At 41.0% G+C, this 26628-nt stretch overlaps 1 protein-coding gene across 4 annotated transcripts in view; it reads right to left on the reverse strand.

Annotated features, from left to right (window-relative positions):
- Window positions 1–17988: 17988 nt before the first annotated feature.
- TLL1 (tolloid like 1) overlaps window positions 17989–26628 on the reverse strand; it is a 130465-nt gene continuing 121825 nt past the window's right edge. For 3 of the 4 annotated variants that reach the window (XM_053402897.1, XM_053402899.1, XM_053402898.1), the window contains 5 exons: window positions 26223–26348; window positions 25341–25468; window positions 22817–23030; window positions 22039–22289; window positions 17989–20003 (listed from right to left, as the gene is read on the reverse strand). In XM_053402897.1, coding sequence (XP_053258872.1) covers window positions 19869–20003; window positions 22039–22289; window positions 22817–23030; window positions 25341–25468; window positions 26223–26348 — 854 coding nt within the window. In that variant the 3' untranslated portion in view covers window positions 17989–19868. Of the gene's footprint in view, window positions 20004–22038; window positions 22290–22816; window positions 23031–25340; window positions 25469–26222; window positions 26349–26628 lie in introns of those variants that run through there. The other variant, XR_008332153.1, reaches the window with a different exon arrangement.

Genomic DNA, 26628 nt, shown 5'->3' on the forward strand with positions numbered 1-26628 from the left:
CCGTGATGGAGAACACGCTTTCTCTGCCTCTCTGGCTTTCCAGCTTTCTGACTTGTTCCTTAGTCACATAACTCCCACCTCTCCCCTCTACTCTAAACTCTGGCTTTATCTGTTTTGGAGGGGGGGCAGGCACCCATTTGCCAACTCACACCAAGCCCCTTTGATCCTTTGTTCTCTTAATAGCCCATCATTTCAGGTGATCACGTCATCACAGGTTTAACTAGCTTTTGAGTCCAGAGACAGGCACACAGTGTGGCACACCAGTTTAGCACCCCAAGCCTTGGTTAAATTCTAACACTAACTTGATCCAGGGATTAAGAGGAGTCTGACACCCACAAATTCATATCAGTATGAGTTTATTATTCATGTTCCTCCCCAGCTTATATAATATGAAGTAGTCAGCTATGTCTCTGTCTCTTTTCTTCCTCCATGGAGCTGGCAGCATCTTATATGCGGTTCACATGTATATATCCCATCCATTGAACCATCTCCTGTGCTTTCAGGCTGACTTCTCTGTTTCACTCTCTTGTATTAGGGAAGATCCTCTTTGGAAGAGATTATACTCATACCCACCTGCTCAACCAATGCTGGTAAGAGAATTGGTTGCATGAGTTAAGCCTGCTCTCTGCATAGAGAAGAACAAGGTGCTGGAATCTCAAGATGGTAGAGGGAACTGCGCTGCTTCAGAACCACACTAGACACACCCTACCTCACATCTCTAGGTGTCTAAGACATATTGCAAAAAGACCATAAAGTTAATAAGCAGGTCATGACCGAGCGGGAAGGTTGGAAAGTTGGCTGCATTTTTTTTAAGGCCCACTTTTCATACCAATAGGATTGCTCTCTTGCGCACAAAACTAAATTGTATTTGGCATGATTCAGAAACAGCTTCACACACTTGAAATCGATTCAGAAGCCTATAAAGTGTAAACTAGCCAAAATAACACACTTCTCCCCTCATTGTCTAGTTTGACATATCTCAGTGGCCCGCCTTCCAAGCAGTTTGCTAATTTCCTCTTCATTTCCTTGGTAAAAGCTTTATAAAAACTCCATGGCGGTTAAGTCCGTCTAACCACAGTTGAGTGGTTCCTTTATTAGGACTAATCAAATAACAAATTCATCACAAAATAGTCACCAAGCTTTTGAATTCCTTGCGACCTCTAGACCTTATCAAGGGTTCTAGTGGCTGACAAACGTACTCACTATTTGGTGACATCTTGGTTGGTCCTAATAAAGATATTGCACAACTGTTGAGTTTGGAATCTACTACTAAGACTTTTTTCATTGAAATAGACTAGAAAAAACTAAGGGGGGGGGAGAGATTTTTTTTTTTAAATGCATCTATCTTCTTATTGTGCCTGAATCTGCATTTTAAAAATAAAAATAAAAAATTAGGTGCTGCTGTAGCATTAATTTGGAATCCTCCTTAATTCTGCTGAAGCAAACATTCATGCAAGAAGCAAATAGGGTGTCTGGTTAAAAGTATCCCCCTCCCCCAGCTTTAGCTCAAACACTCAGCTAAGAGTAATAGGCAAAATGCCTGCCTTAAGTGCAATGATCTGCTATTCACAGTTGTACTTGAAGAAAGTTGCAATTACCGTATTTTTCGCTCTATAACACGCACCCGACCATAACACGCACGTAGTTTTTAGAGGAGGAAAATCCGTAGGCACGCCACCCGTAGGCATTCCCTCCATAACATCCACAGACATTTCCCCTTACTTTCTAGGAGGAAAAAAGTGAGTGTTATGGTGCAAAAAATACGGTAATTCACTGCAGCTGGTTATTGTTCAGGATAATTGCTATAGCAGAATAATACTTGGGAACCAAATGTCAGGGAGCTCACCACTTCTCTCTCCAGGAATGCAGTTTTCCATCTATGTTTTAAAATGGGGGGAAAAGTCAAGATAATCAGGTGCTCATTGTAAACATGAAAAGCAACACTCAGTGTTGTTATGTTTGTTCTTCGTGGGTTCAGCTCTGGTCTACGAACATTAGCCTGATGTGACAAAGGCTACTGATTTGGATAAAAATTGCTGTGGTAATTTAGATGTATAGATTCAAATTTATCAGTGATTACTCTAATTTAAACAGAAATGCAACACATATCACCATAGTGGGAAGGACTGTCCAGATGATGTTTGCACCTGTCCATGTGTTAATTTCAAGTGCCTCTGCCCTCCCTTGTTATGGTTCCAGATCTTTAAGCCAGCCATGGACTGAACAACTGCAAATGGAGGACTTCTTCAACTAGATGACTGTCCTCTTAAAATAAAACGCATGCACACACCATGCACAGACTTTTAAGACAGAGGGAAGTTCTGGTGCTATTTTTCAAGATTTTGAATAGGTACATTAATAACGTGAGTGTTGACTTCTTTTCAACATAGCACTTTTTATGCTTCTACAAAGTACATAGTTTGACCCAATGTTCCTAGTTCCTTCCATTAGCAGATTTGTTCACTGCTGCAAAGGTTTCTTCTATACACTACTGTATTCTGAATTTATTAACGCATTAGCTTTCCAAACGCTCACAGATTCAAGGGCTAGAGAAGAAACTATTGATAGAGCTACCTTGTCCAAAGCTTTTATTTTTCATCCAAGCACAATAAACATTTTAAATAAAGAAAAATCATTACAATGAAACGCTCCCCCAAGTATCTTGTTGTGAAGCGATTTTTCAGCATGCAAAACATGCAACAGCATTCCTCAGGCTGCTTTCCTTTAAAAGAACAACAGTGACATCTAGTGTGGAACGACTGCTTAGGAAATGTTGATTGCTTTGGACTCCCACAATAAATCCTAGATCAGAAAACTTGCAAATGTTATGAACAGGAATATATTCAGGAATTGCAATGGCTGTGATCCTGCACACAGTTTTGGACAGCACAATCCTGCTCATCTAAAGGGGAACACCTTTTCATGAACAGAGAGAGCTATTAAAAGCTGTATGACAGGTAAAAATCAGCAGGTAAAGATGAAGCTTTAGTTATCATAATACAAAGAAAAGTTCCCCTTTTATCAGTGGTAATATAGGGAAGCACTGTTCCAGGACTGTTTTTTGTGGGTAGGAGTGACAACATCATCAGCCAGAGCACCACTGAAATTGGCATACTGTCCGTGATCTGGACAAAATGAATTAGGTGACGAAGAGACTTTCAAGATTGTGACAGATTAGCCTAGATGAAGTGAGAGAATTAGCAAAATACTCATGCAAAGTACTCGTTTCCTTTGCTTTGATTGGTGTTGCTATTTCATGGCAGTGCTTTAAATGATAACACTTACTTGAAAACCTGTATGTTTCATTAGGATTTTTTTAAAAGAAAAACTGATGTGGAAATGTGAAGAACTGAATTTAAGACTGCAACAAAAAGAGAAACTGGGGGAGGGGAGGACCCAATCAAATAGATTTGCTCATCTCTAATCATGACTAATTTCAGTCCATTTATTTTAATATGCCTACTCTATGTGTGAGGTAACAGGATTGCAATTGTATGCCGCTACAAGGGTTTCACTGATAGATAAGGATTCTTCCGAGCAAAGAAAAATCCTACTGGTGGTAGGCTCATGCTTAACGATGCTGTCCCTTCTATTTTCCCATCATCCCCTTCCTGGTTCTTTTTCTTTGATTAAGAAGCATGAAAGCTCCTGAACTCAGTCCTTCTATTATTGTGTAACAAATAGATTTCAAAGGCTTATTACAGCCATGCCTTGACAATTCTTTCTAGTTCATAAGCATTCATGCCGAGGAAAAAGGCCTAACAACCCCTGTGTTGTTTCTGTTTAGCACTTGAGTTTTGCTTCATGCATCTAAGGAATTCAGCAAAATACGGAAAAAAATGTTTTTTGCACAATCGTTATGGAAAGAGGTGTCAAGGACAGTCCTACATCCTGTGATCTGTCTGGAAACATGAATTTTAAGACATAAGAAAAGCAATGCAGGATCAGACCAACAGCCCTTCTGCTTCAGCATCCTCCTCATAGTGGCCAAGTAGATGCCTAGGACCTGAGCAAAACAGCCTTCTCCCAGTTTGTGATTCCCAGTAACTGGCATTCAGAGGCATACAGTGTAGATGGAGGCTAGCAGCCTTGTCCTCCATGAATTTATCTAACCCTCTTTTAAAGACATCCCAGTTGATGTCCATCACTACACCTTGTGGGTGCAAATTTCATACTTTGCTCTGTGCAAAGAAGTACAGTGGTACCTTGGTTCTCAAACGAAATCCGTTCCAGAAGTCCATTCAACTTCTGAAATGTTTGAAAACCAAGGCACAGCTTCTGATTGGCACAGGCATGCTGGAAACCATAGCTGACAGCCGCATCAGACATTCAGCTTCTGAAAAACGTTCAAAAACTGGAACACTTACTTCCGGGTTTTCAGTGTTTGGGAGCAGATTTGTTCGTCAACTAAGCCATTTGAGAACCAAGATTCCACTTTACTTCCTTTTGTCTGCCCTGAATTTTCCAACATTCAGATTCATTGGATAACCCCGAATTGTAGTATTGTGAGGGGTCTTTGGTTCAATCTTTACCTAAGCAATGTTGATTATAGCAGTTGCTTTAGGCAAGATGCTCTGTCTCCCAGCTCCAAACCGTTTTATGAAATTATGTTAAGTTCCACTACCTGTAAACTTATTTGTGGATTTACCAAAAGAAAGTTTAACCATATGACTCTCTGTTGTCTGAGCCAAGTTGTCAGGCTACCCACATGCATTTGGTATGCAGGCAGCCTGTGTGAAGCAAATGGAACAGTGTATGCAGAAACGCTTTAGTAAGAGATTAATCAAAATTAAACTGGTGGTCATGCAGAGTAAACTGCATTTGTACATGATCCAACTTGGATCAATTCAGCATTATTACACCTTCTAGGCTAATGGTCTGGGCTAATGGTGTGCAAAATATCCATTTAAAAATAGATAACAGTTTCATTTGAATCACAGCCTAGAATGGTAGCTTCAGGCGTCTATTTCCTTCTCCCCCTCCAGCGATAATTCTGAAATTTACACAAATGCACCCCAATAATGCATGTGCCAAAAATAAAAAGTTGTTGTTGAGAGCAAGAATATGGGATCATGAAGTAATCTAGTTTAGCTTGTTCAAAACAAATTTGCTGAAGAAATTATAGGCTGTCCATGGAGAACGAGAACAAAATCTCTTTTTTTCCCAAGGGGAAGAATTATAATAACACAGGAGCGGTAGTAGACCAATGCAGGACAGAGAGAGACAGATGTGCAGGTTATCCAGTTCACTGGTCCCTAGTTTTCAACCACTGTGCTAATTCTGCAGTATTAACTACAACAGGTAGAACCTAGTTAAGGGGAGGAGAATCTGTGACCCCATCCCAATGTTGATGGATTACAATTCCCATCTTCCCTCACTATTTGGTTTTCCTGGCAGAGGCCGATGGGAGTCCTTCAAGATCTGGGGCAAAGGTACAGGTTCCTCATCCCTGATCTAGATTTCTGTTCCCTGGCAACAGCAACAGCTGTAGTTATGGTGGTAAGAGCCGGCGAAAGATGTAAGAAATATGTCCTGGTCTACTTGAACACCTCATGAAACATATTCAGTCCAAATTTGTCTTGCCAGATCTGTTCTACTGCAACATAGATCTGTATTGCTGTGATTTTATTACCACAACTAATCATCTTGCCACCTTCAGGTGAAAACTGCCACCTGCCAAGGAGGTTTATCCGAAGAAAGGACAGCAGAGTAAATTCATGAGGCACAACCTAGAGTTTAAAAGACACGCTCATGAGAACAATAAGAGGCAAGGAAGGAGCAGGCATGAGAAAAAACAAAATGGAAGTCACACATTCCTCTCCTGAGTAGGCAGAGGGAGTCTGTGTGGAGTCTCCATGGGTCCACACATATGTATGCAGGCAGCCAGTTTTTTCATTGGCCAAGCAACAAGCACAGCCAAGCAGCAGGGCAGGCCAAGACATTTTTCCGCCTCAGGCAGGGCAGCAAATGACACCCCCTCCCATCCAAGGTACATAGCACCAGAGGTCCAGGATTGGCCCAGTCAGGGTAAAGCCTCAGGTGGCGGAAGTCCCTGAAGCACTGCTCCCTCAGGTGCCCTGCCTGCCCCCGCCGCTGGTGGAGAAGTGGTGTCGGCATCAGTGCTGATTTCCAGTGAAATTTTGTGGAGCACAAGAGTTCTTGCTGGAAATCGGCAAGACGTTGAAATAAATTGGTGCTGAAGCTGGCACCAGTTCTCTGCCAGCAGTAGGGTAGGTGGCGTAGATGGCAGTGAAAGCAGCAGGGCAGGGTGGCACTTCCGGTTTCACCTCAAGAGGTGAAATAGGATGTGCTGCCCCTGCAAAGGTCAGTCAAGTTATTTTGGAACCAAAGGTAGAAAATCCAACAAGTGTCTCTCTCTCACCCTCCCTGGCAATAAAACTACAGCAATAATAAATACAGAAAGTTTACAAGGCACTGCCCTTTCATGATACCTGAAATCAGCTGCCTGGGGTGCCTACCCCCCAAATGTCTTAGGGCCATTCCTAAGAGGCAGTCAAGGGTGATAAGGCCTATGTAAAATGGCTTCCTCGGGGCTCAGCTGTTGGCCAAAAGTTCTCTCTACAAGTCCAAAGCTGATAAAGGGAGTGGTCATGGATTCCACCATCCTTTTCTGTGGCTATGTACGTTGCTCTTTATAAGTGAAGTGAAAACAAATTCCTGCGGGTTTCACTGCAAATGTGCTTGGTGTCTTTCGAGCCTAAGCTATTCAGGGGAAGAGCTAACAAAAGTGACACCCACAGAATACAATGCCTTCCAACGTTTCCTGAGAAACTCAAGGGACAATATGCTGATGCCTGTACACTCCATGAGCTCCCTCAGTAGAACTCTCTCGCTTCCCAAAGCACTAGGGCCTGCAGTTGGTTTGTTTGTTTTTAATTTGGAAATGTCTTCAAACCAGGACAAGGAGCACAATTGTAGACAAGCCACTAAGAATGAGGCAGTTTGCATGCTTCAGAGCCATCCATTCAGACCAACCCTGTGGAAAAAGTAATGCATAGACTATATTGGCATGACCATTTTGCAAGTTGATGCTTCCCAGAGGTGGTTTGCATGAATGGAGCAGCTGAAAAATATATATGCTATTGTACACATGCATATGGTTGTACAGTTCATCACACTGGCTCCACCACCGCTTCCTCCTCACAGCTGGCCATCTTCACAAATAAAATAACCATAATCACTCTTGAAAGTCTATGGAACTCTATTCAGAACTCACTGAAATGTGCTTTAAAGGAATACATAAATCATTATCTGCTTCAGTAACCCTGGAAAATCTCATGTTTGCCACAACATTAGAGGAACTGCTACATAGGAAGGTCAGCCGTTCCTACCTGTTCCAGATGTTATGGGTATTACAAAGCCTTGGGGGCTTCCTTCCCTAAAGCACCGTAGAATAAACAAGTGCTTCAGGGTTGCCAAACCAAGAACACGCCTGGCTTCCCTGGTAATTTGCTTTGCTCCATTTATTTTTAAATTATGTCAGGAAGGTCAGTGCCGAGATGAAAAATGCAACCGTACCACGGCGCTTCAAGCACATTTTCCAAAATACACCCCCTTTTGTTGCCTGTTGCTCTTTTAGAATGTACCATGGGCTCTGCTCAAATGCTCCTCACAGCAAATTACGGTAATAGTGCCTCCCCACAAAAGAATAATAATTAAAAGACTTGTATTATTAGTTTTCAGGCATAATCCATCCATTGCTGATCGTGCATGAGCTTCACTAAATGAATCAGGGACGGGCAGGAGGTGTACAGGATAGAATTCTATGGTCACAACCTGGAAGGCTCCTATACTGTAAGTGCATAAAAGAGCCCAGCTGAATCAGGCCAAAGGAAGCACACAAGGGGAGGGGAGAGTATGTAGGTCTGAGGGTTGCTCATGAAATGCCAAACCATGGTTTTGATATTGTTTGTGAATTAAAAATAATTAACCTTAACCTAACTAATAAGTAGGATGCCTCTCTCACTCTTGTGCTTCCAAATTTGCATAAGCAGAATTCCTTATTCCCTACTGTTGGGATGAGGGACTGTTGGGCTGTGTTGTGACACTCACAGTATGCTTTCAAAAAATTGCCATAGGAAACACACAAAAATTCTTAAGTGGATGACTTATCAGGATATTTAACACCTCAGATGTGAACCAGGCCTTGTTTTGTCGTGAAATTTGGAACACATTATTAAGGATGCTCAGTGCTCGTGTTCACCAGGGAGTGGCCTCAGTTGTTTAGAAACCTCAGCTGAAGTCATTTTAACAGCTTGCATTAAACTTATGGGAATAAGTTCGATTAACTTAGTTTGGATGCAATGCTCACTACTTTTATTCTCAGTATGCCACTCCAAGATGCATTAATTTGTCTGGTGTTCCCCCTACCCCACCTCAAACTGCTTTCAAGCATACCTACTGCTGAATCTATGGAGTGATTTAGCAAACATTTCATACTCCACCAGTCACTACAGAAAAGTACATAAACATCAAGCCAACCAGGCCACTGGGAAATCATCCAGTGCTGCCTGTTAGGATAATCAAAACAGCCATGTCATAAGCACTTAGGCTGCAGGGATCAGTACTATTTATTTATTTATTTATTTATTTATGTATTATTTATTAAAATATCTAGAATGGATGAGCCAATGCCTAGCCACTAGCCATGTTAGCGGATGGAAGTTAGAGTCCAATTATATAGAAAGGACATTGTGTCGGCTACCCTAATCTAGAACCATGCTATTCAGGAATGGTGAACTCCAAAACAGATGAAGAATCTGAGAAAATTGCTATTCTGAAGGAGTGGACAGCTAAATGACAAAAGAGACAGAATACTGTATGTGAAGTGATGGATGGAGAGGCAGGGAGGGGAATCGCACCTGAAAATATACATTAAGGAAGGCTAAATAGGTGGATGACCTTGGAGTCGTGGTGGAGCATCCACTGGAAAAGTCAACTCAGTGGACAGCAATAGTGGGGAAAAGGCAAACTGAACATTGGAAATTCTTAGGGATTGAAAATGCAATTACTGGTATCGCTATGTCTTTACCGAAATCTACCGTATGTGTCGTAATCTCATTGCTGAGCAGCAACATGCAAAGCTTTGTGGAATGGGGAGGCCAGATAACCAGAAGAGTCTCTGAGGCAGAGGCAGCATCCAAAGTCAGGCCCAGTCCTAGGGTCAGATGAACAGCAATCCATGTTGTCAGACAATCCAGGGGTCAGGGAATCCGATGGTCATGGGGTCAAGACAAGCAGGAAGCATCAAGGTAGAACCAGAAACTACAAGTATTGTTACCAGCATCTGACTGCTGCTGGAAGCTCTGCTTAAGAAGGCTGAAGCCAGATGATTCTCATCAGTGCCTTCTCCACTGTGTCCCTGAAGGCTCATCAGCTGTAGGTGAAGTCACTCTGCCTTCTCCCCCTTCAGGCTGCTGTTCAGCAGGTGAAGCTGACTCCTGGCCCATGACACTACGGTGCCTCTAGGGTTGTCCCCACCATTAGGCAGCAGATGCTGAGGAATGAGAGAGTGGATGCTGCTGTTTGAGCCCCGTGGCCTGCCCTGTGCCCCGTAGAATAAGCTTCTGCCTTGGGGTGCAGTAGAGGACCCTGTAACCTATCACAAGGATTGAAGAAATATTCAGCTGTCAGTATGGTTGGCTCTTCTACATAGAATGGAGGAGGACCATCTTTCTTCACCAGACCTGGTTGCAAGTGACGCCTGGAATACAGCAGATGCACCATCTCATAAAGGATATGATAGTACTGGGAAATGTACCAAGAAGAACAACTGAAATTGTCAGGTGTGGGTGGGTGGGTGTTAAGCATCTTGGAAAGGCTAAAGTGTTTAGGGCTTTGTTCAACTGAGGAGGAAATAACTGAAGAGAGACATGACAAGGTTAGAACACTATGTATGATAGGGGGAAAGTGGATAGTAGAGATTTCCTTCAATCCTTCATAATACCAGAATTCTGGATCACTTGATAAAAATGAGCAGCAGTAGGTTTACAATTGATGTTTTATTCATTGTTAATTTATTATTTTTATCGTGGTTTGTTTTTAAATTGCAATAGTTCAATTATTGTTGTAACCAGCCTTGATAGTTGTCTGTTGCCATAAAGGCAGTATGAAAACACTTTAATACAGCCTTCACTAATCTAGTGCCTTCCAGTTGTTTTGGACTCTCCTTGGAGATGTAGCCTCACCATGGGGATTTTTAAAAGCAAGATGAGATCACCACCACCCATTAACCCTGGCCTCTTCACTTTGGATTTGAGGTGGGAGACTCAGAAGTAGGTCTGAGATTTACCAGAGACATCACCTTGCCAACAAAGGTCCGTATAGTTAAAGCCATGGTTTTCCCAGTAGTGATGTATGGAAGTGGGAGCTGGACCATAAAGAAGGCTGATCGCTGAAGAATTGATGCTTTTGAATTATGGTGCTGGAGGAGACTCTTGAGAGTCCCATGGAGTGCAAGAAGATCAAACCTATCCGTTCTGAAGGAAATCAGCCCTGAGTGCTGGAAGGACAGATCCTGAAGCTGAGGCTCCAATACTTTGGCCACCTCATGAGAAGAGAAGACTCCCTGGAAAAGACCCTGATGTTGGGAAAGATTGAGGGCAGAAGGAGAAGGGGACAACAGAGGACGAGATGGTTGGACAGTGTTCTCGAAGCTACCAGCATGAGTTTGACCAAACTGCAGGAGGCAGTGGAAGACAGGAGTGCCTGGTGTGCTCTAGTCCATGGGGTCACAAAGAGTTGAACACGACTAAACGACTAAACAAACAAAACAAAACAAAAACCCTGAATATTCCATGTGCTTGTTTGAACAGCTTTGTGACCATGAACGACATAGCAGTTGCTCTTCTCAATTCACTTCACAACACCCCACTTGGTGATGCAAGCAAGATTATTGCCTAGAACCTGGTAGCATATGGACAGGCAGTATAAATGTTTAAGCTGAGGTGCCACATGCTGTTGGTCATCTGCCCCCATCAACAGTCCAGCTGCTGCATTCTGCACTAGCTGGAGCATATGGACAGCCCCACACAGAGCGTATTACAGTAATCCAGTTGGGAGGTTACCAGTGCTTGCACTACATTGACCTATTTACCCCAGTCCAGGTACAGCCTTTGGTAAAAGCTGGTAAAAGGCCACAGTGGTCCCTTGGGCTTCCAGTGACAAAGATGTATCCAGGTGTACCTCCAAGTTATGTACCTGCTCCTTTAGAGGGAGTGCAACGCCATCCAGAACAGACAAGTGACTTATCTTCTGGAAATGGGAACTGCCTACCCACAGAACCTCCATCTTCACAGGATTCAAACTCAGTTTACTGGCACTCATCCAACAATGTTGGGGGTCAAATGTGGATATTGTAGGCATTTTGCCCCCATTAATTCATAGTGATGAAGCAGCAGATGGCTAGTATGAAAAATAATGGTTAGAACTATGTGTTCAAGTAAAGCAATCTTCTTGGAATCAGTCTGAAAGTAGTGAGTAGTTTTGTTTTGGCAGCACAGACACATCTCCTCTGATCTGTTGCTGAAGTACTCTCTGTTAATTACAAATCTGCTATAGGATTACAGACATACATTTTATGGCTTCCTAAAAGCTTTTCAAGCACACAGGCTAAGGACAGAGCTCTTCAAAATTAAAGGCAGCCTATCTCAACAAGGAAAGTTCTGAACTACTTCAAAAGCTGTATGAACCAGACTATGAAGTGCTATCAGGACTGATAAATATATCGGGCAAGGCTACTCACTATGTAAGCTCAGAGCAAGAGGCTGACGCAAAACTACATAGAAAAACAAAAGTAACCACAAGAACAATCTAAAGGTGAAGCCTTAGCTCCAATTCATAATAACTGGAGCCTATTTCATTTTATAATAACAATTACTACAAGAACATTTTGATTCTTTCCTAATTTGAGGAATATTAGTTTTTTCCCCCTTGACCATTTGTTGGATATGTTGGGAGAAACAAAAGCCTACTAACAGAGCACTATGTTCGCATGCAGTCCAGGCCTATCTATGTCTACTCAGAACCAAATCCTATTATGTTAAGTGGACACGTAAGTATGTCACGTAAGTGTGCATAGGATCGTAGCTTTGGAATCTGAAGGCATATAGTATATCTTTAATGTCCAAGACCCATGGAAAATTCCTGTATGTGCTTTGAAGTAAGTAACAAGTGAAGAGATAAATTCACATTGCATCTGCTACATTAATCTGTGCCTCTTATAAAGTACTTCGTACTGATTTTAAGCTAACTTGGTTTTATCTGCTGATTTTATTGCTAATTTTAAAGTATATTTTAAGTAAACCACTTAAAGCTTTTGATGATTAGGATTAAATCTTGTTTAAAAAATTGTAATCAATAGAAATTTTCTGAAGAGAAATCCTTTTCATCGTGCCATTACCTAAACCAAATAATAATGCAGGTCTTCCTTTAAATGTCAGGTGTGTTTTGCTTAAAAAAAAATATTTAGCAGGATTTATATACTGCTTATAATCAAAACCTGTGAATGGTTTACATAAAATATAAACTCTATCTTAGAATTACAGATAAAATCAGTGATTAGCATCAATTTTAGGCAAACCTGTTTTTAGGCACATAGTATGTTTCATCTAACATAGTAGATGAAACGTGAACATATCTCTTCACTTGCTACTTATTTCAAAGCATATAGACCAGTGATGGCCAAACTTGGCCGTCCAGCTGTTTTTGGACTACAACTCCCATCATCCCTAGCTAACAGGACCAGTGGTCAGGGATGATGGGAATTGTAGTCCCAGAACAACTGGAGGGCCAAGTTTGGCTATCACTGATATAGACAATAACCTAGCATATTGAAAATGTTGGCGTCATTAAGATAAATTCATCAGTGTAAATAAGTTTTGATGGATGTAGGTACTGACATCCCAAAGGAGCAGAAAAGACTTTTTATGTATGTGACAACAGCCACATGGATATTATTAGCCTAGAGATGGAAAGAAGAAAGAGTCCCTACCTGCGAGGAATGGCAAACCAAGCTGTTGGACTATGCCGAAATGGCAAAACAGACCAGACAGGTCAGGAACCAAGAGGACAAAAACTTTAAGAAAGAATGGAGGGAAATTATAATTTATTTAGGAGACCACTGTAAGCAGATGAAAACGTTAGCAGGATTTTAATCTCACTTGTAATGTAACAAATACTATGGATAATATGGATAGCTATAAAAAATAGATTATGATATAACATGCAGTCAAAAATGTTGACACTGGGGCCCATGGAGGGGATAAGGGGAGGTCTAGAGATTCAGAGAAATCTCTTTATATGGAAATGTATTTGGTTTTGTTATAAATTTATATTTGTAAAATCAAATAAAAATGACTTTTAAAAAGTTTTGATGGATGTAATAATGGAATATCGAATGGTTTTGTTTATATAAAATATGCAGGGATTTACATTATGCAAAATGAACCATCGAAAGAGAAGAAGGGAATTTTTTGATATTTTATGTTTGTTTAAATGAATATTCTAAATTGTAAAACAGAAAATTTAATTAAAAATTATATATAAAGACAGTAACCTAGCATGAATCTTCAGTGTCAAAGATCTGGGATAAGGCGACAAGGTATAGAGGTCCGTTTTTGCTCTCACTCCTTGGCTGTTAAAAGAGTATAATTTAAGGCTGATGACTCTCCTGATTTTAAGTGCTACCTGGGAAGGTACTATTGATATTGGAGAAACAGCAGGAGGGATTTAAGGCTTTCCCAACCCCAGTTCCCCCCACCCAATGACTTACCTCCATATTAGTGTTTCAAAAATATATATTTGAAATCTTTGAAGGGGAAACTGCTTGAGGGGGGGAGCGATTTAGAATGGGTGTTATGTGGGCGAAGAGCTAAACACCACCTCCTTTCCCCCAGCCCGTTCTTAGTGCTGCTACCATCCTGTCAATCCTGCTGCCCCAATGTGAATTTTAAAAGAAAAGACCCTGTCAGGCTTCAGGCACACACAATCCAAGTACAGCCTATTGTTTGGCCCTATGAAAACTGATTTCCTCCCCTCCATGGGGAAATAGAAAACAGCAGTAAGAGAAAGAGAAAAGCAGCCTTCTGGGGGAAATTCTCCAACAAGTTTATCTCTGGCATTTCAATAAGAAAGCACATCCGAAGGAAGCAAGAAAATGATATCCTTCACAAGGAACAGTTAACATTTGGACAAGAGCATTTATACTTCTTGCAAATGAGATTTCCTAAAGAAAGAAAAAAAGCAGGTCACATTTACCTTTGGGGCAGACAGTTTATTAAATATTTTTTTAAAAAAAAAGAAAAAGAAAACAATTGTCTTCTGAAAATGCAAATAGCAAATTCCTGGGTCAGAATCCAGCAAGTGTTTAAAACGTGTTTAAATGAAACTCAATGAAATCATGGTGCTTAAATTTGCTTCAGATAGCCTGTTTATTGAGCATTCAGTTTATTTGGTTTGTATAAAATTTGTGGGGAGGTTGTATGGTGCTGTGCCAAGCAAGCATTATTCGACACTTTTGAAAGCATTTCCCCTTATCACAAAAATTCAGATTTGGGGAAGGGGGTTTGTTTTGCAAGAGCTCCAAACTGGCTTCAATTGCACAACCTGTATTTACTGGTATGTGACTGAATCCCACCCCAAAATAGAGTCAAGAAGTGCCCTAAATGTCATGGGGACTTTCCAGAACAGCTGTTTATTCAGCACTCACGTCAATATTTTCCCCCAAAATGTGCAGAGGTTATACAACTCCAGCTGTTTATTCAGCATTCAACCTGGTATGCACATGTAGTGCTTATGCAACTAGTGGGTGTTATTCTGCACTATCCACTGCTATTTTCCCATCGCTTTCCTATATCTGTTTTTTGTGTGGTTAGAAACGTAATGGGATAATTGCACTCTACAGAAAGTGTGTGATAGCAACCACATTTCGGGCAAATAAGCAGCCTGTCTGGAAGCACTTCATAAATCTGCACTTAGTTGTGGCACGGGATAGTGAGAACTTAAACTCCTTTAGGGATTTAAATAAAATGTTGTCAATTGCCTTGTGTTATTCTTTGCTTCCTATCAAGCTGTGAGGAAGAAAATGGTAAAGACAGAGGCAACATCAATCTGTCACAGGGAGCAGCAGGTCTTACCTGGAAACTTTTACAGGAATCAAGCAGTATCACACAAAACACTGACCTTTCACTATTAAAAGCTCCCCCCCCTTTTTTTTTTTGCTGACCTCATTGATTCCCCTGCAGTTCCCTCATAGCATGCCTGAATTTGCCCTTTACGTCACACAAACCCCATGTTCAGCACATGTAAAGGGTTTGAATCCTGGCACTTGCCCAGCTTAAAAAAAAAAAATCACTTGACTCAGAACAGCTGCAGTTGAGCAGATTAGTACCAGAACCTGTAAGCATGACTATAAGTCATTTCCAACATAAATTATTTTTAAGTCAGTATGGTTAGTGTTACACCTTTGCTCCGTCGAAGTCAGCTGTACCATATCAGTTTAAATGAAAGATGCTGTATGTATGTTATGAAGCGTCCCAAAAACCTTTATATAGTCTTGAAAATACATAATCAAACTTTTATAACACAGGTAATGACTGTGGAATATCAGTGCTCAAAAAAGGTCTGGGTTAAAAACAACAACAACAACCCAAAAACCACAGATGCAGTATTTCAAAAGAGTCTTACATCTGGAAAGGGGGGGAGAGCGAGGGAGAATGCTCTGTGGTCTACAGCCACAAATTGAAGAAACAGATTTATTTGTCCATTTTGGCATGATTTGACCATGTCTGATTTTGCTCCATACTTTGGAGATGTCAGCCATTCCGAGTAGATATTTCTTAACATCCTTACATTTCCCCCCACTTTTAATACTCTCCAGATCCTTGTAAACCATTTTGCTAGACAATGAGAACTTTCTTGTTCAGAAGTGCCTATAATTTATTGTTCTAAAACTAATAATAAATGTAAACTTTTATGTCGGGTTTGTGATATTTTAATCTCTTTCAAAAAGACACTCAAGACTGGATTCCTAAAGAAAACTTTATCTCCTATTTTAGGCTGGACCATCACATGTGGAGAGTTCTTTCATTTCCCCCTCCCCAGCATGCTGTTTCAAATAGTGGTGAATATTTGTTAAAGCACCGATGAAGAAATATTTAAGATTAAGCATGACCTCAAAATTATATTTCCTTTCTATAATTCAAAACCAGCCTGAAGATCATGGGCCATTTTTCTACTGGTGCACAACTGCAGCCAAGTCTTAGGCAACAGACACCAAATGATGAAGTAGACTGCATTGCTGGTTAAGATGAGGTGCCTTTAGGTGTTGCCTGAATTCTGAGTACCATCCACTATCAGCCCCTCTTTATGGCAGTGCTACTGAATTCCTTAACTGATGGTCTGATCATGGCCTAACGAGAACAAAATACATGAAGTACTTTTAGATTTCTCAGTGTTTATCCAAAATATGCTGGTTGATTAATTAAACCAGTCACCTTACGGAATGTTAACATGAGTTTCTTATCACCACCACCGCACTATCTCTTTTAATGCATTACAGAGCTTACAATATAACCAACATTTAATAAGCAAAATAATAAACATTTTTGAGGATGAGAATTAAGCATAGGTTTTAACAAAATGTAGTTCAGCGACTGTATGTTCATATTCTAGGTCATGAATTTGAATCTAACACAAGGGTGGAGTGGTCAGTCTTTGGATCCTCAATGAAACACCCCCCAACCCTGCAGCTCTTGTCTCACCAACTTTGGACTTCTGACATCACTAAAGGTTGACAAGGGCAGAGCAGGGGAAGGCATGGACCTGAAGGAGCCATAGTTTCCTCAATCCCTTGACATGCCAACCCCCCCAAAATAGGGGAATACATCTGCCAGCCCTGGAATGGGAATAATTCACTTCCCTCCCACTGGAGACAAAGGCAGGGGCATTGTTCAAACAACAAAAACAACTAAGAATAAATTTAAAAATTCTAAGTACAAGAGAAGCAGCAAAGCCCAATATAACTTGTCGGTAATGTGCTGCAGTTGAACGTCTTTTTTGTAGTAAATCCCTTTGCCTCCAGCCATCACTGCCCTTTGGAGGATTAAGTGCAACTGCAGAGAAGGTGTCATATTACTCAAAGTTATTTCTAATGGGGAGTGTCATCAAAAACGAGAAATAGGTTTCGTGTTAAATTTTACTTAAGTGGATCATGACAAAACACAACCCGGGTCGAGATGGAGCGAAGGGTAATTTGTAGACTCTTGACATAATTGACATGGTAAAAAGCCTGTTCACAGCCTGCAAAGAACATTTTTGATGATAATTTCAACTACCCTTATACATGATAGCTACTGATGCATTCCATTCATATGAATAAAGAGAAAAGGAACTGCACGTACTAATTAAAGGAACTTTCTAAAAACAGTTAAAAGCTCCTAAAAACAGTAATATACTCTCAGAGTTTCCAGAGGACATATGCCCATCAAATGCCTAGGTAAAGAAGAATGTTAATTAAATTTCTCCTAAAGGTTAATAGGGAAACTAAGGCACCTAACTCCACAATCAGGGAACCACCACCAAGAAGGCCCTGCCACAGGTCTTTTCCAACCAGACAACCTGCACCACTGTCTCCCAGAACCAGGAGGGGATTGAAAAGGGATGAGTAGAAGAACCCTCTACAAAGGTGCACAGCCCGTCGGGGAAAGGTTCGTAAATGGGGGGGGGGGGGAGGGAGTGGTCTTCTCTTGCTGCAATGGCTCTATAGCACACAGACCTGGGAACAGCTGCCTAGATGCTAGACTGGTGTGCATAGATATCCAGAGCTGTAGAAGTGACTGTAAGTGTTATCTTTGATGATAAACTCTCTGCTGTGTGCATTCCTTTGGCTAGGAGGCACGCTTGACATTTCTGTTATTTGGAGGAGGAAAGGAGTGATACAGAAACAACATACAAACAATGAGACCTGCACATGCTTAGTTTTATTTTAATATTATTTTTTTTAAAAAAACAACAACAACACATTTATTAATGCCAGTGTATGATTGTGGTAAGGAAACAAAAACTAAGTGGTGTAGCAACCAGCATCAAATAATACCAAAATAGTTCTTTTAAATGAAACGTAACATTTCATTAGCTCTTGGATTCTTTATTGAAGTCCTGCTTATGAAACCTTTAAAGGAAGTTGCTACAGTCAATCCGAATTCTGGTAGAACTTGGCACATGAAATACAATTTACCTGTCCATCCGTACACAACACACCTCACTTTTTAAAGCACTCATTCATACATACTTACATGATGCATATACATTGTGACTAAAGCCATGTATGGCCTAAAGCACATACAATAGTTTCTCCTAAAAGTACTTATTTCTACATCAATAGGAAGTCCACTGTATTTACAACTGATGATCTTGCTCTGCAGATGGGAATTTGCTCGTGGATCACTTTTGTGAACACACACGTGAAATGTTCAAATTGTCAAGTTCTTTATCAAATCGGATGTATCTACAGAAAGATCTGTATGATCATGTGCAAGAATTCTAAGGCAATAATAGTAGTTGTTCCACAGGGCTAGTGCTGCCATTGCAATTATCTTTTTCACATGCTTAGAAAGTCTGTTCTTCTTAAGATGCAGCCAGGCATAGTGAGACATTCATGATCTGCAGATTGTTGGCTCAAAAGATCTAAAACATCTTGCGTTGTGGTTATTTTTTTTTTAATAATATGTTCATGGAATAGCACCATAGAAATTATCTTTGCCATCACAAAAGTCTTATTTCCAGAAAACACCCACCCACCCCCTTTGTCCCCAATTGCTGAGAAATACATTTTTGGAAACCAACTTTTTAATATTCATTTTTGACTGGTTTAAAATTAAAAAATAAAATGAAACCATTCACAAACATTTTCAAGGAAATGCTGAGCAGCAGCTCATTATGACTGAAACAAAATCCATTAACTGGTGTTTCAGATTATCCTGGCCCTGGTTACTTCTGTTGTTTATTGAATAAAGGTCCACAGCAGGCTTGTAAAAGACTCGTTCTCATGAGTACTTAGTGTAAAATTTAAGAGGTCAGCAGGTATGGAATCCTTCAGCAATAATAAACTCAATGTTCTCAGTAAATGACAACGTCCAAAGTCTGGATGTTCCCATAATGATGATGAATGTATAACACTTCAGACATCCCAATATGTTGCTATGATCAACTCTCTAAAGTTTCAACGATTTCGCAGATGTAGTTTTCCAGTTTTCATGACATTAATGCTTTGGTGGGACAGATGAATTACGAGTGCATAATAATCTCAGAAGATCCCCCTCCCCTTTTTTTCCTGACTTTTCTTTGCATTCACTGTATCTTGGATATATCACCAAAGCAATTAAAATAAGAAAAATATAAGGACAGCGTTTGTTTTTTTGAGTGCATGACCTGCAGAAGGTAGGCATTTCCCATCCCCCCTCCTGGACAGCAGTCACTTGTCAAGAGTCTGCAGGGTCCCTTTCCCTGGATCTTAACTGGTTGAGTATGCAGGCAACTATGACATTTGTCAAGCTGTGAGCAAAAAGCTCTTATAGTCTCCCTGGAAGCATGCAGCGCCCCTCCGCTGGCTTTGCAGAGACAGCCACGCCTGAGACCACACGTCATCGCTATAATGTCTATTCCTCTAGAATAGGAATATATTTAGCAGTGAGATGTTTTCTTCAGTTTGGACGCATGGTGTAAAAATGTTTGTTTACTAAGAATGTCAGTCTTTTTATTAAAAAAAAAACACAAAACAAAACCCATTCCCCCCTCTCTCCGCAACAGTCACTCTTTCTGTCTCATTTTGTGGCCTAAGGGATCTTCTGTTATTTTTTGGTGTGAACACTGTCCTGATGTTTTATGCTTTTGTATCGTATATGGAATCCTTTCTTGTTGATTGTATCATCCGTGTGAAAATGAAGTAAAATAGAATCACCTGCCGAATAAATCTCTTCTTGCGGCTGCAGGGAAAGGGAAAAAAAGGGGTTGCCAAGGTTACCATGAACACAGTTAAGCATGTTGCAACAATTAACAGTGTGGTCTTCCTTTCTCTAGATGAGGCCACAGTCTGCTGATGTTTGTTCTGCTATCAACACTGAATGGAGTAGTGCTTTGAGAGCATGCTTGCTTCTGAGGCTCAAACTACACACCAAGCAGAGCTTTAGAATTCTGTGTTGTTGTTGCTGCTGCTTAAAACTAAAGCAGCCTGGAACCAGGCTACATATGATTGGGACAGTAATGGGTGTGTCGTTGCTGTACCCTTACACCTATTTTTCAGTTCAGAATTGCTCTCCTCTTTGTGGTAAAAGGAACTTGGGAAGGCAACTTTGAGCTGAAAGGGGGAAAGAGGGAAAGAATTAGGCAGACACTCTCTGCTTAGCATACTTCGTCTGAAAGACAGCTTTGAGCTAAAAAAAAGTGAACAAAAAATCGTGGAAATCTATGTAGTTTGTGTCTATTTTTTTGTCCTCATGACAAAATCTGTCTTTCTAGCTATTGATGCAGTACAGAAAATCCTTCCCTTTAGCAGATTTTCATTCAATGTACTACCTTTAAATTTAATTCCCTCCCTTTAATATATCATGATCTTTCTCCAAAGATTTGCAGTCCTCAGCTTTTAAGTATCCTATGAAATAATGTTTGTGGATGGCCCCAATTACTGTCATCACTTGCTTCAGCAATTCCCCACCCGCTTACATCAGTGTCTGTATACTGTGCACTCCAAACTCTGATACTGATACTTGTGCCATCTTGACTGAGGACCATGCTGAGACATAACTATAGTTTCAAACTTCAGGTGCCCACCACTATGTTGTGCTACCAATAAGGCACATACTACACTTTCCCTTCCATTACACCCAACTAAAACTTTATTTGAAGAGTTTAGTTCCCCCTTGGAAGAGTTCTCTACTTGAAATAAACTAGCTCACATTGAAAAGTTCCTCCTAAGTTTCTCTTAATGTGGAAAACCCATGCACAGATCCTTCTGAAACTGTTGATTTTCATCTCTCAGAAAAAGTTCTTTAAAAGCAAGTTCAGGGAAATATAATGAATTTAGTATTGATTAAATATTAAATGAACTAGATGGCTTTCACGAAAGAAACACAAAATTGGATTTTATATCATGTCTTGCTTTTAGCATTCAGTGATGAAAGCAGAATGAATTTCTAAAATTCTGGGTTTTCTATGTATGTATAGCTCCTATACATACATAGGGACGCGGGTGGCGCTGTGGGCAAAAGCCTCAGTGCCTAGGGCTTGCCGATCGAAAGGTTGGCGGTTCGAATCCCTGCGGCGGGGTGCGCTCCCGTCGTTCGGTCCCAGCGCCTGCCAACCTAGCAGTTTGAAAGCACTCCCGGGTGCAAGTAGATAAATAGGGACCGCTTACTAGCGGGAAGGTAAACGGCGTTTCCGTGTGCGGCTCTGGCTCGCCAGAGCAGCTTCGTCACGCTGGCCGTGTGACCCGGAAGTGTCTGCGGACAGCGCTGGCCCCCAGCCTCTTGAGTGAGATGGGCGCACAACCCTAGAGTCTGTCAAGACTGGCCCGTACGGGCAGGGGTACCTTATAGCTCCTTTGCTTACTGTTTGACTTTTCTCACCGTGAAGAATAAAAGCAGCCTTGTCAAAACAGGTATTACTTAATTTTGTTAACTTCAATGAACATGTAGGTTATAAAGGCCAAAACACTGGCAGAAGTACAATATGTCCCTTTACATACACTTCGCTAAGCAGAAGCAGTGGGGCTTTGATACTTCTTTTTTTCTCAGATAGGGAACTCTATCACTGCACCACAACCTGCTTTTAAACTCAGAGGAGTTTTTTTTAAAAGCAGGTTGTGATAAGGTGTATAGGGGTGTGTTTCTATCTTCTGTATAGAGAAAGACAACAAAAAGTTGTTTGGGCATTAATGTCTATATTTCACATCCATAGACAGTCATTTTATTTATTCATATTTGGAAGAGTCTTAATCATTGGAATAACTTCAAGATTACATACCCCTGATCCACAAAACCGACCAAGCCTCAGAGAAGTTGTATCATGACCGTCAAAGAGCTCTAGGTAGTCATAACCACAGTCTGCTTCTTCCTCCACCTCAAAAGTCTGAAAAGTTAACTCTATTCGGTAACCACGGTCTGATACTATTAGCCATTCACAATCCGCTTGAACTGGATAGTTGTTGTCACCAAACTGAGCATGAGAGTAGAGATCTCTTGCTTTGCTCTCAGCTTTCAGACGACCACCACACTCTGTGCAAAGTAAGGAAGAAAAAAACAAATAAACACTTCTTCTGATCTTGTTTTAAAAGGAACCACACATAATTTCCCACCCTGTGTTTCTGAATCATGATGGTGGTAAGAATGATATTAGAACCACCGCTAGGGGCCAGTATAAACCAAGGAATTGAAATAACAAGGAACTAGAAATAATATTTGACCTGGAAAAAATAACAGACATTAGTATGTTGGCAGCTGCTTTTTCTAACAGAATTTTGAGTGTCTGAAGGATGCAATGTGCTTCCAGTGTTGAAGCCCCATATTTCATCTTCATTAAAAAGCACATTGGCTTCAACAAGATGGTCAATACTACCAGTTTTTGTTCCACCGATAATAAAAAGACGGAGGACATTAGAAGCACAGGCAATAATGTTGTATTAGGAACATATAACTAATATTTGCTCCCCTTTTTGCTTAATGGAAACGCAGCCCAGATTAAAATTTGGCCACAAACAGTTTTAAACATTTAGAAACAAAAGTAGTGGCAATTATTTTCATACCTGTAGTGTGAGTAGCTTGGAAGCCTTTTCTCTGTACTGATGCATCAGAGACAAACCTAAGGAACATCTTATTTCCAGTAGCGACAAGGGGATCTGGTATCTTACTTCCACACAAACGTCCAAGAATTGGTGACTTCTCCGTTTCCCCATCAAAAATTTCCAAATGGTCGTAGGCACATTCTTGATGTTGCTCAATTTCAAACTCATTAAAAACCTGAAAAGTTTAACAAAATATTGATCCATTACATCAGGTGTGTTCTGAATGTGAACCTGAGGTCAGGTCCATGCTATAGTTTTGCTACTCTGGGCATTTAGGATTTTTAATGGCATGCAACTTTTATAAGTAGTGTAATAATGAACTAGCAAAGAAAGTGGGTTGGATCCAGACTCTTCCGTGATAGTGGTAGCCTTTCCTAAAAGGATAGGAAGGAGCCATTTCTGCCCATGTCTCCTTCCAGGGAGTCCCTCAACCATCTGGAGCAGATGGGTGGGGGTACAGGGAACTGAAAACCCAGTACGGAATCTACAAAAAATGTTTCCTTTCCTGGATTGCCAAAGGGATTCCTCCACCAGATCAAAAGTCTTCCGTTGTCAGAAGGTTCTCATTGAATGCAATTGAGCCATCACAGCAGAAGTTAGTCTGTTTTTTAAAAACAACAACAACAACAACCTTGTGTACTAAATTAAATGTTAAAGAAGAGACTTATTCAGGACAATCCTGTACATGTTTACTTAGATGTAAGCCCCACTGTGGCCAATGGGGCTTACTCTAAGAGTGTTTAGGGTTGCAACCTGAAAACTATCTATGAAAAGGCCATTTCACATCAGTTTTAAAAAGAAAGAAGGTTCCCTTTCATGCTTCTTCTGACGCATGCCTGGCATGGGCTTTCCCGCATCTTTTTCCTCGCTTTCCTCTCTCCTGCCCCAGTCCCATCAGGCAGAGAGCAGGAGCATCTGAGGAACTTTCCAGTACAGCAAGGCAATATATTCAGAGGCAATATTTAAAAGTGACGAAACCAAACAAAAGTCAAGTGGAGAGCAAACAGAACTGCTGTCGAGTTGTGTCTAGGACAATAAAGCAGCTCTAATCTACTGAATCCCCAGTGGAAGCCATCCAAAGTACAATGTGATGCCAGTTTATGTTAACAGCTGGCCTTGAGGAACTTCATGTAGCTCAAGTGCCGATGTTTTGGCAGTGGAGAGAAAACAGTCAGAATAATCACAGAGCTCTGCAAACTGAAACACCGATACTTTCCTGGCTTTTATTTTTTAGGAAGATTAGGCATCTGTAATAGAAGGAAACTGCAGATGCACCATAAAACAGCTGTACAACTATCCCAGTTGCTACTCATAAATTTTGTTCAACCAGACTATTCTCATATGACCAAGTATTGTGCTATTTGGCCTCTCGTGGATACAGAAAAGCTCCACAAGAAGCTGGTTAAAAACAGGACTCATTCCATCCAAACTGAGAGCTAGGTTGCGTTTTAATCTAAAAGGTGCTGTATTGCACTGTGCTTAAGGATTCGCTCATCTGAATGGTAATGAGAAGACAATCTTCTCTTGTCTAAATTACACATGCAGTACATGAGAATAGTACTTGTAGAAAATAATCCCTAAAAAAAAGTTTCATAGAATCAGAGTTGGAAGGGACTCTGAGGGCAATCTAGTCCAACCCCCTGCAATGCAGAAACATCCAGGTGGCCCATATAGGAATCATATCCGTGACCTTGGTATAACAAAACTTTCACACTCTTTCTAAAGGAGGCCATAATGGGGATCTTTCACAATCATAACTCTCATCATTCTAAAGTATTGGTAGTCAGTGCCGGATTTATGTATAGGCTAAGTAGGCTGAAGACTAGGGCCTCTAAATCTAAGGGGCCTCGCCAGCCCACCTGCCCCCCAGCAGGCAGTCTCCTCTCTCCCAAAATTGCAAACCCAAGACTTCATGCGAGGGCAGGACAACTCAGGCCCAGCAACTATAAGACTCAGGGCCAGCCAGTGGGGTCCAATTTGAAACTCTGGGGCCCAACTTGAAATGTTTTGTGGGGCCCCAGTTCACAGCCAAAGTCTGCAGAATCTTACAGATATAAATAAAATCCATCTAGATTGCCCTGGTGTGTGGGGCCCCTTAGGAGAGGCCCGCGGGGCCCAATTTGGCCCAATTGATCCAATTGCCCTAAGGCCAGCCCTGATGAGACTGTGCAGGGGTTGGACTGACAAGCCCTGCCCCATCTAGGTCCCTGTTGCCACTATTCAGAGTACAGACTCCAGAGCTAGCAGGCTCAGAGTCAACAACCAGCTGTGGTAGTGTGTTGTCTGTGATTGACAGAAGTTGGATCCCAGCAAGATCCCAAGGCCCACAGGTTCCCCATCATGGTGTGAAGGAAACTTTACAACCTGGACGTGTATATTTAACCATCTGCCTTCAACCATGACTCATCTTAATCTTAAAACAACATTGCGATCATCTACAGGTGAACTGCAAAGGGCTTTTGCTCATAATATGGAAGCTACTTACTATTTTGATTCTGTGACCAGGAGTAGCGCTGATTTCCCATGTGCATTCCTTCCTGCTCGGATATTTGTCAGGCCAGTTAGGGCTCGTGATAATTCCATTGGGACTATGGATCTTTTGTTCACACTCGGCTGCATCAATAATTGACAGAAAGACTGAGTGAGTCTGAATGAACATGTATACCATGTAAACAGAAAAGCATCACTTCATGGCAATGGCAAAATTGTCTGGAAGTTAATCCAGGGCTAGTAATCCTCCTAATTTCATGGTCACCACCATCACCACTTACAAACTAATTATTTAGTCTAACAATAGTTGTAGTTTAGCATTTGGCTTTGTGTTTATGGCAGTGTCCACTACAAATTATACAGAACTTTTCTATAATGCACCTTGCAACACGTACAAATGCCCAAATGGCTTGGGCAGCATTCAGGCAGAACTTGTTTTCCTGATGTTTCCTTAAGAGATATCAGCCACATTTTATGTGATCTTTCACAGCGTGTAAAAGCAGCTTCTGGAAATCTGGTGGAAACTATTGGAAATTTAGAGCATATTTCTGTGTTATGTTTTTCTGGGGGGGGGACTTCTTTGCAACACCCCAAAAACCATGGGAGGTTTGTGCTGTAATCTCACGTGGCAAAATTTGGGGTGGTAATCCCAGTATACAGTTCTTTTTTGCCATGTTAAAATTTAGCGCAATGTGGCAGTATATCTATCAAAAAGCCACAATTGCATAATGCACTATAAAAAGGTCCTTATTAATTGAGACAGGAAGCATGAGTATTATTACTAGTAAAAGTAACACAATAAACCCCATGTCTGAATGCAGGCTACATCTGGCAAAGCTTTCAAAGTAAGCAGCTCTTTCATACTACTGCTTCTTACCTTCCTTGCAGTCGTGTTTGTTTTCATGTAGCACAAATCCATTGCGACATTGACATACATAGCTTCCTACAGTGTTGATGCATTCATGCTGGCAGCCACCATTGTCTTTAGAACATTCATCCTTATCTACAAGATACACAGGACATTTGTTGTGAGTGGAATATCTTCCTCCAGTTTCCAGAATAAGGTATACAACGGTTTAGTTACGTTTAAGTCCAGAAAAGGGAAAAACCAAGGCACTCGTTTTATCCTCCTTTGTATGCCCATTCATTGCTCAACCTGCAACCTAGTGCAATGGCCATTCTTAAGCAAATCATTAACACCCAGGCCAACAAACCGCTGCCCATATTTAATTTTTAGTGCAAAGCCCAAAATGCCTCCCCACTCTTACAGCTCCACCTTCAGG

This window comes from Podarcis raffonei, chromosome 9, assembly GCF_027172205.1.
Source record: "Podarcis raffonei isolate rPodRaf1 chromosome 9, rPodRaf1.pri, whole genome shotgun sequence".
Lineage (NCBI taxonomy): Eukaryota > Metazoa > Chordata > Lepidosauria > Squamata > Lacertidae > Podarcis > Podarcis raffonei.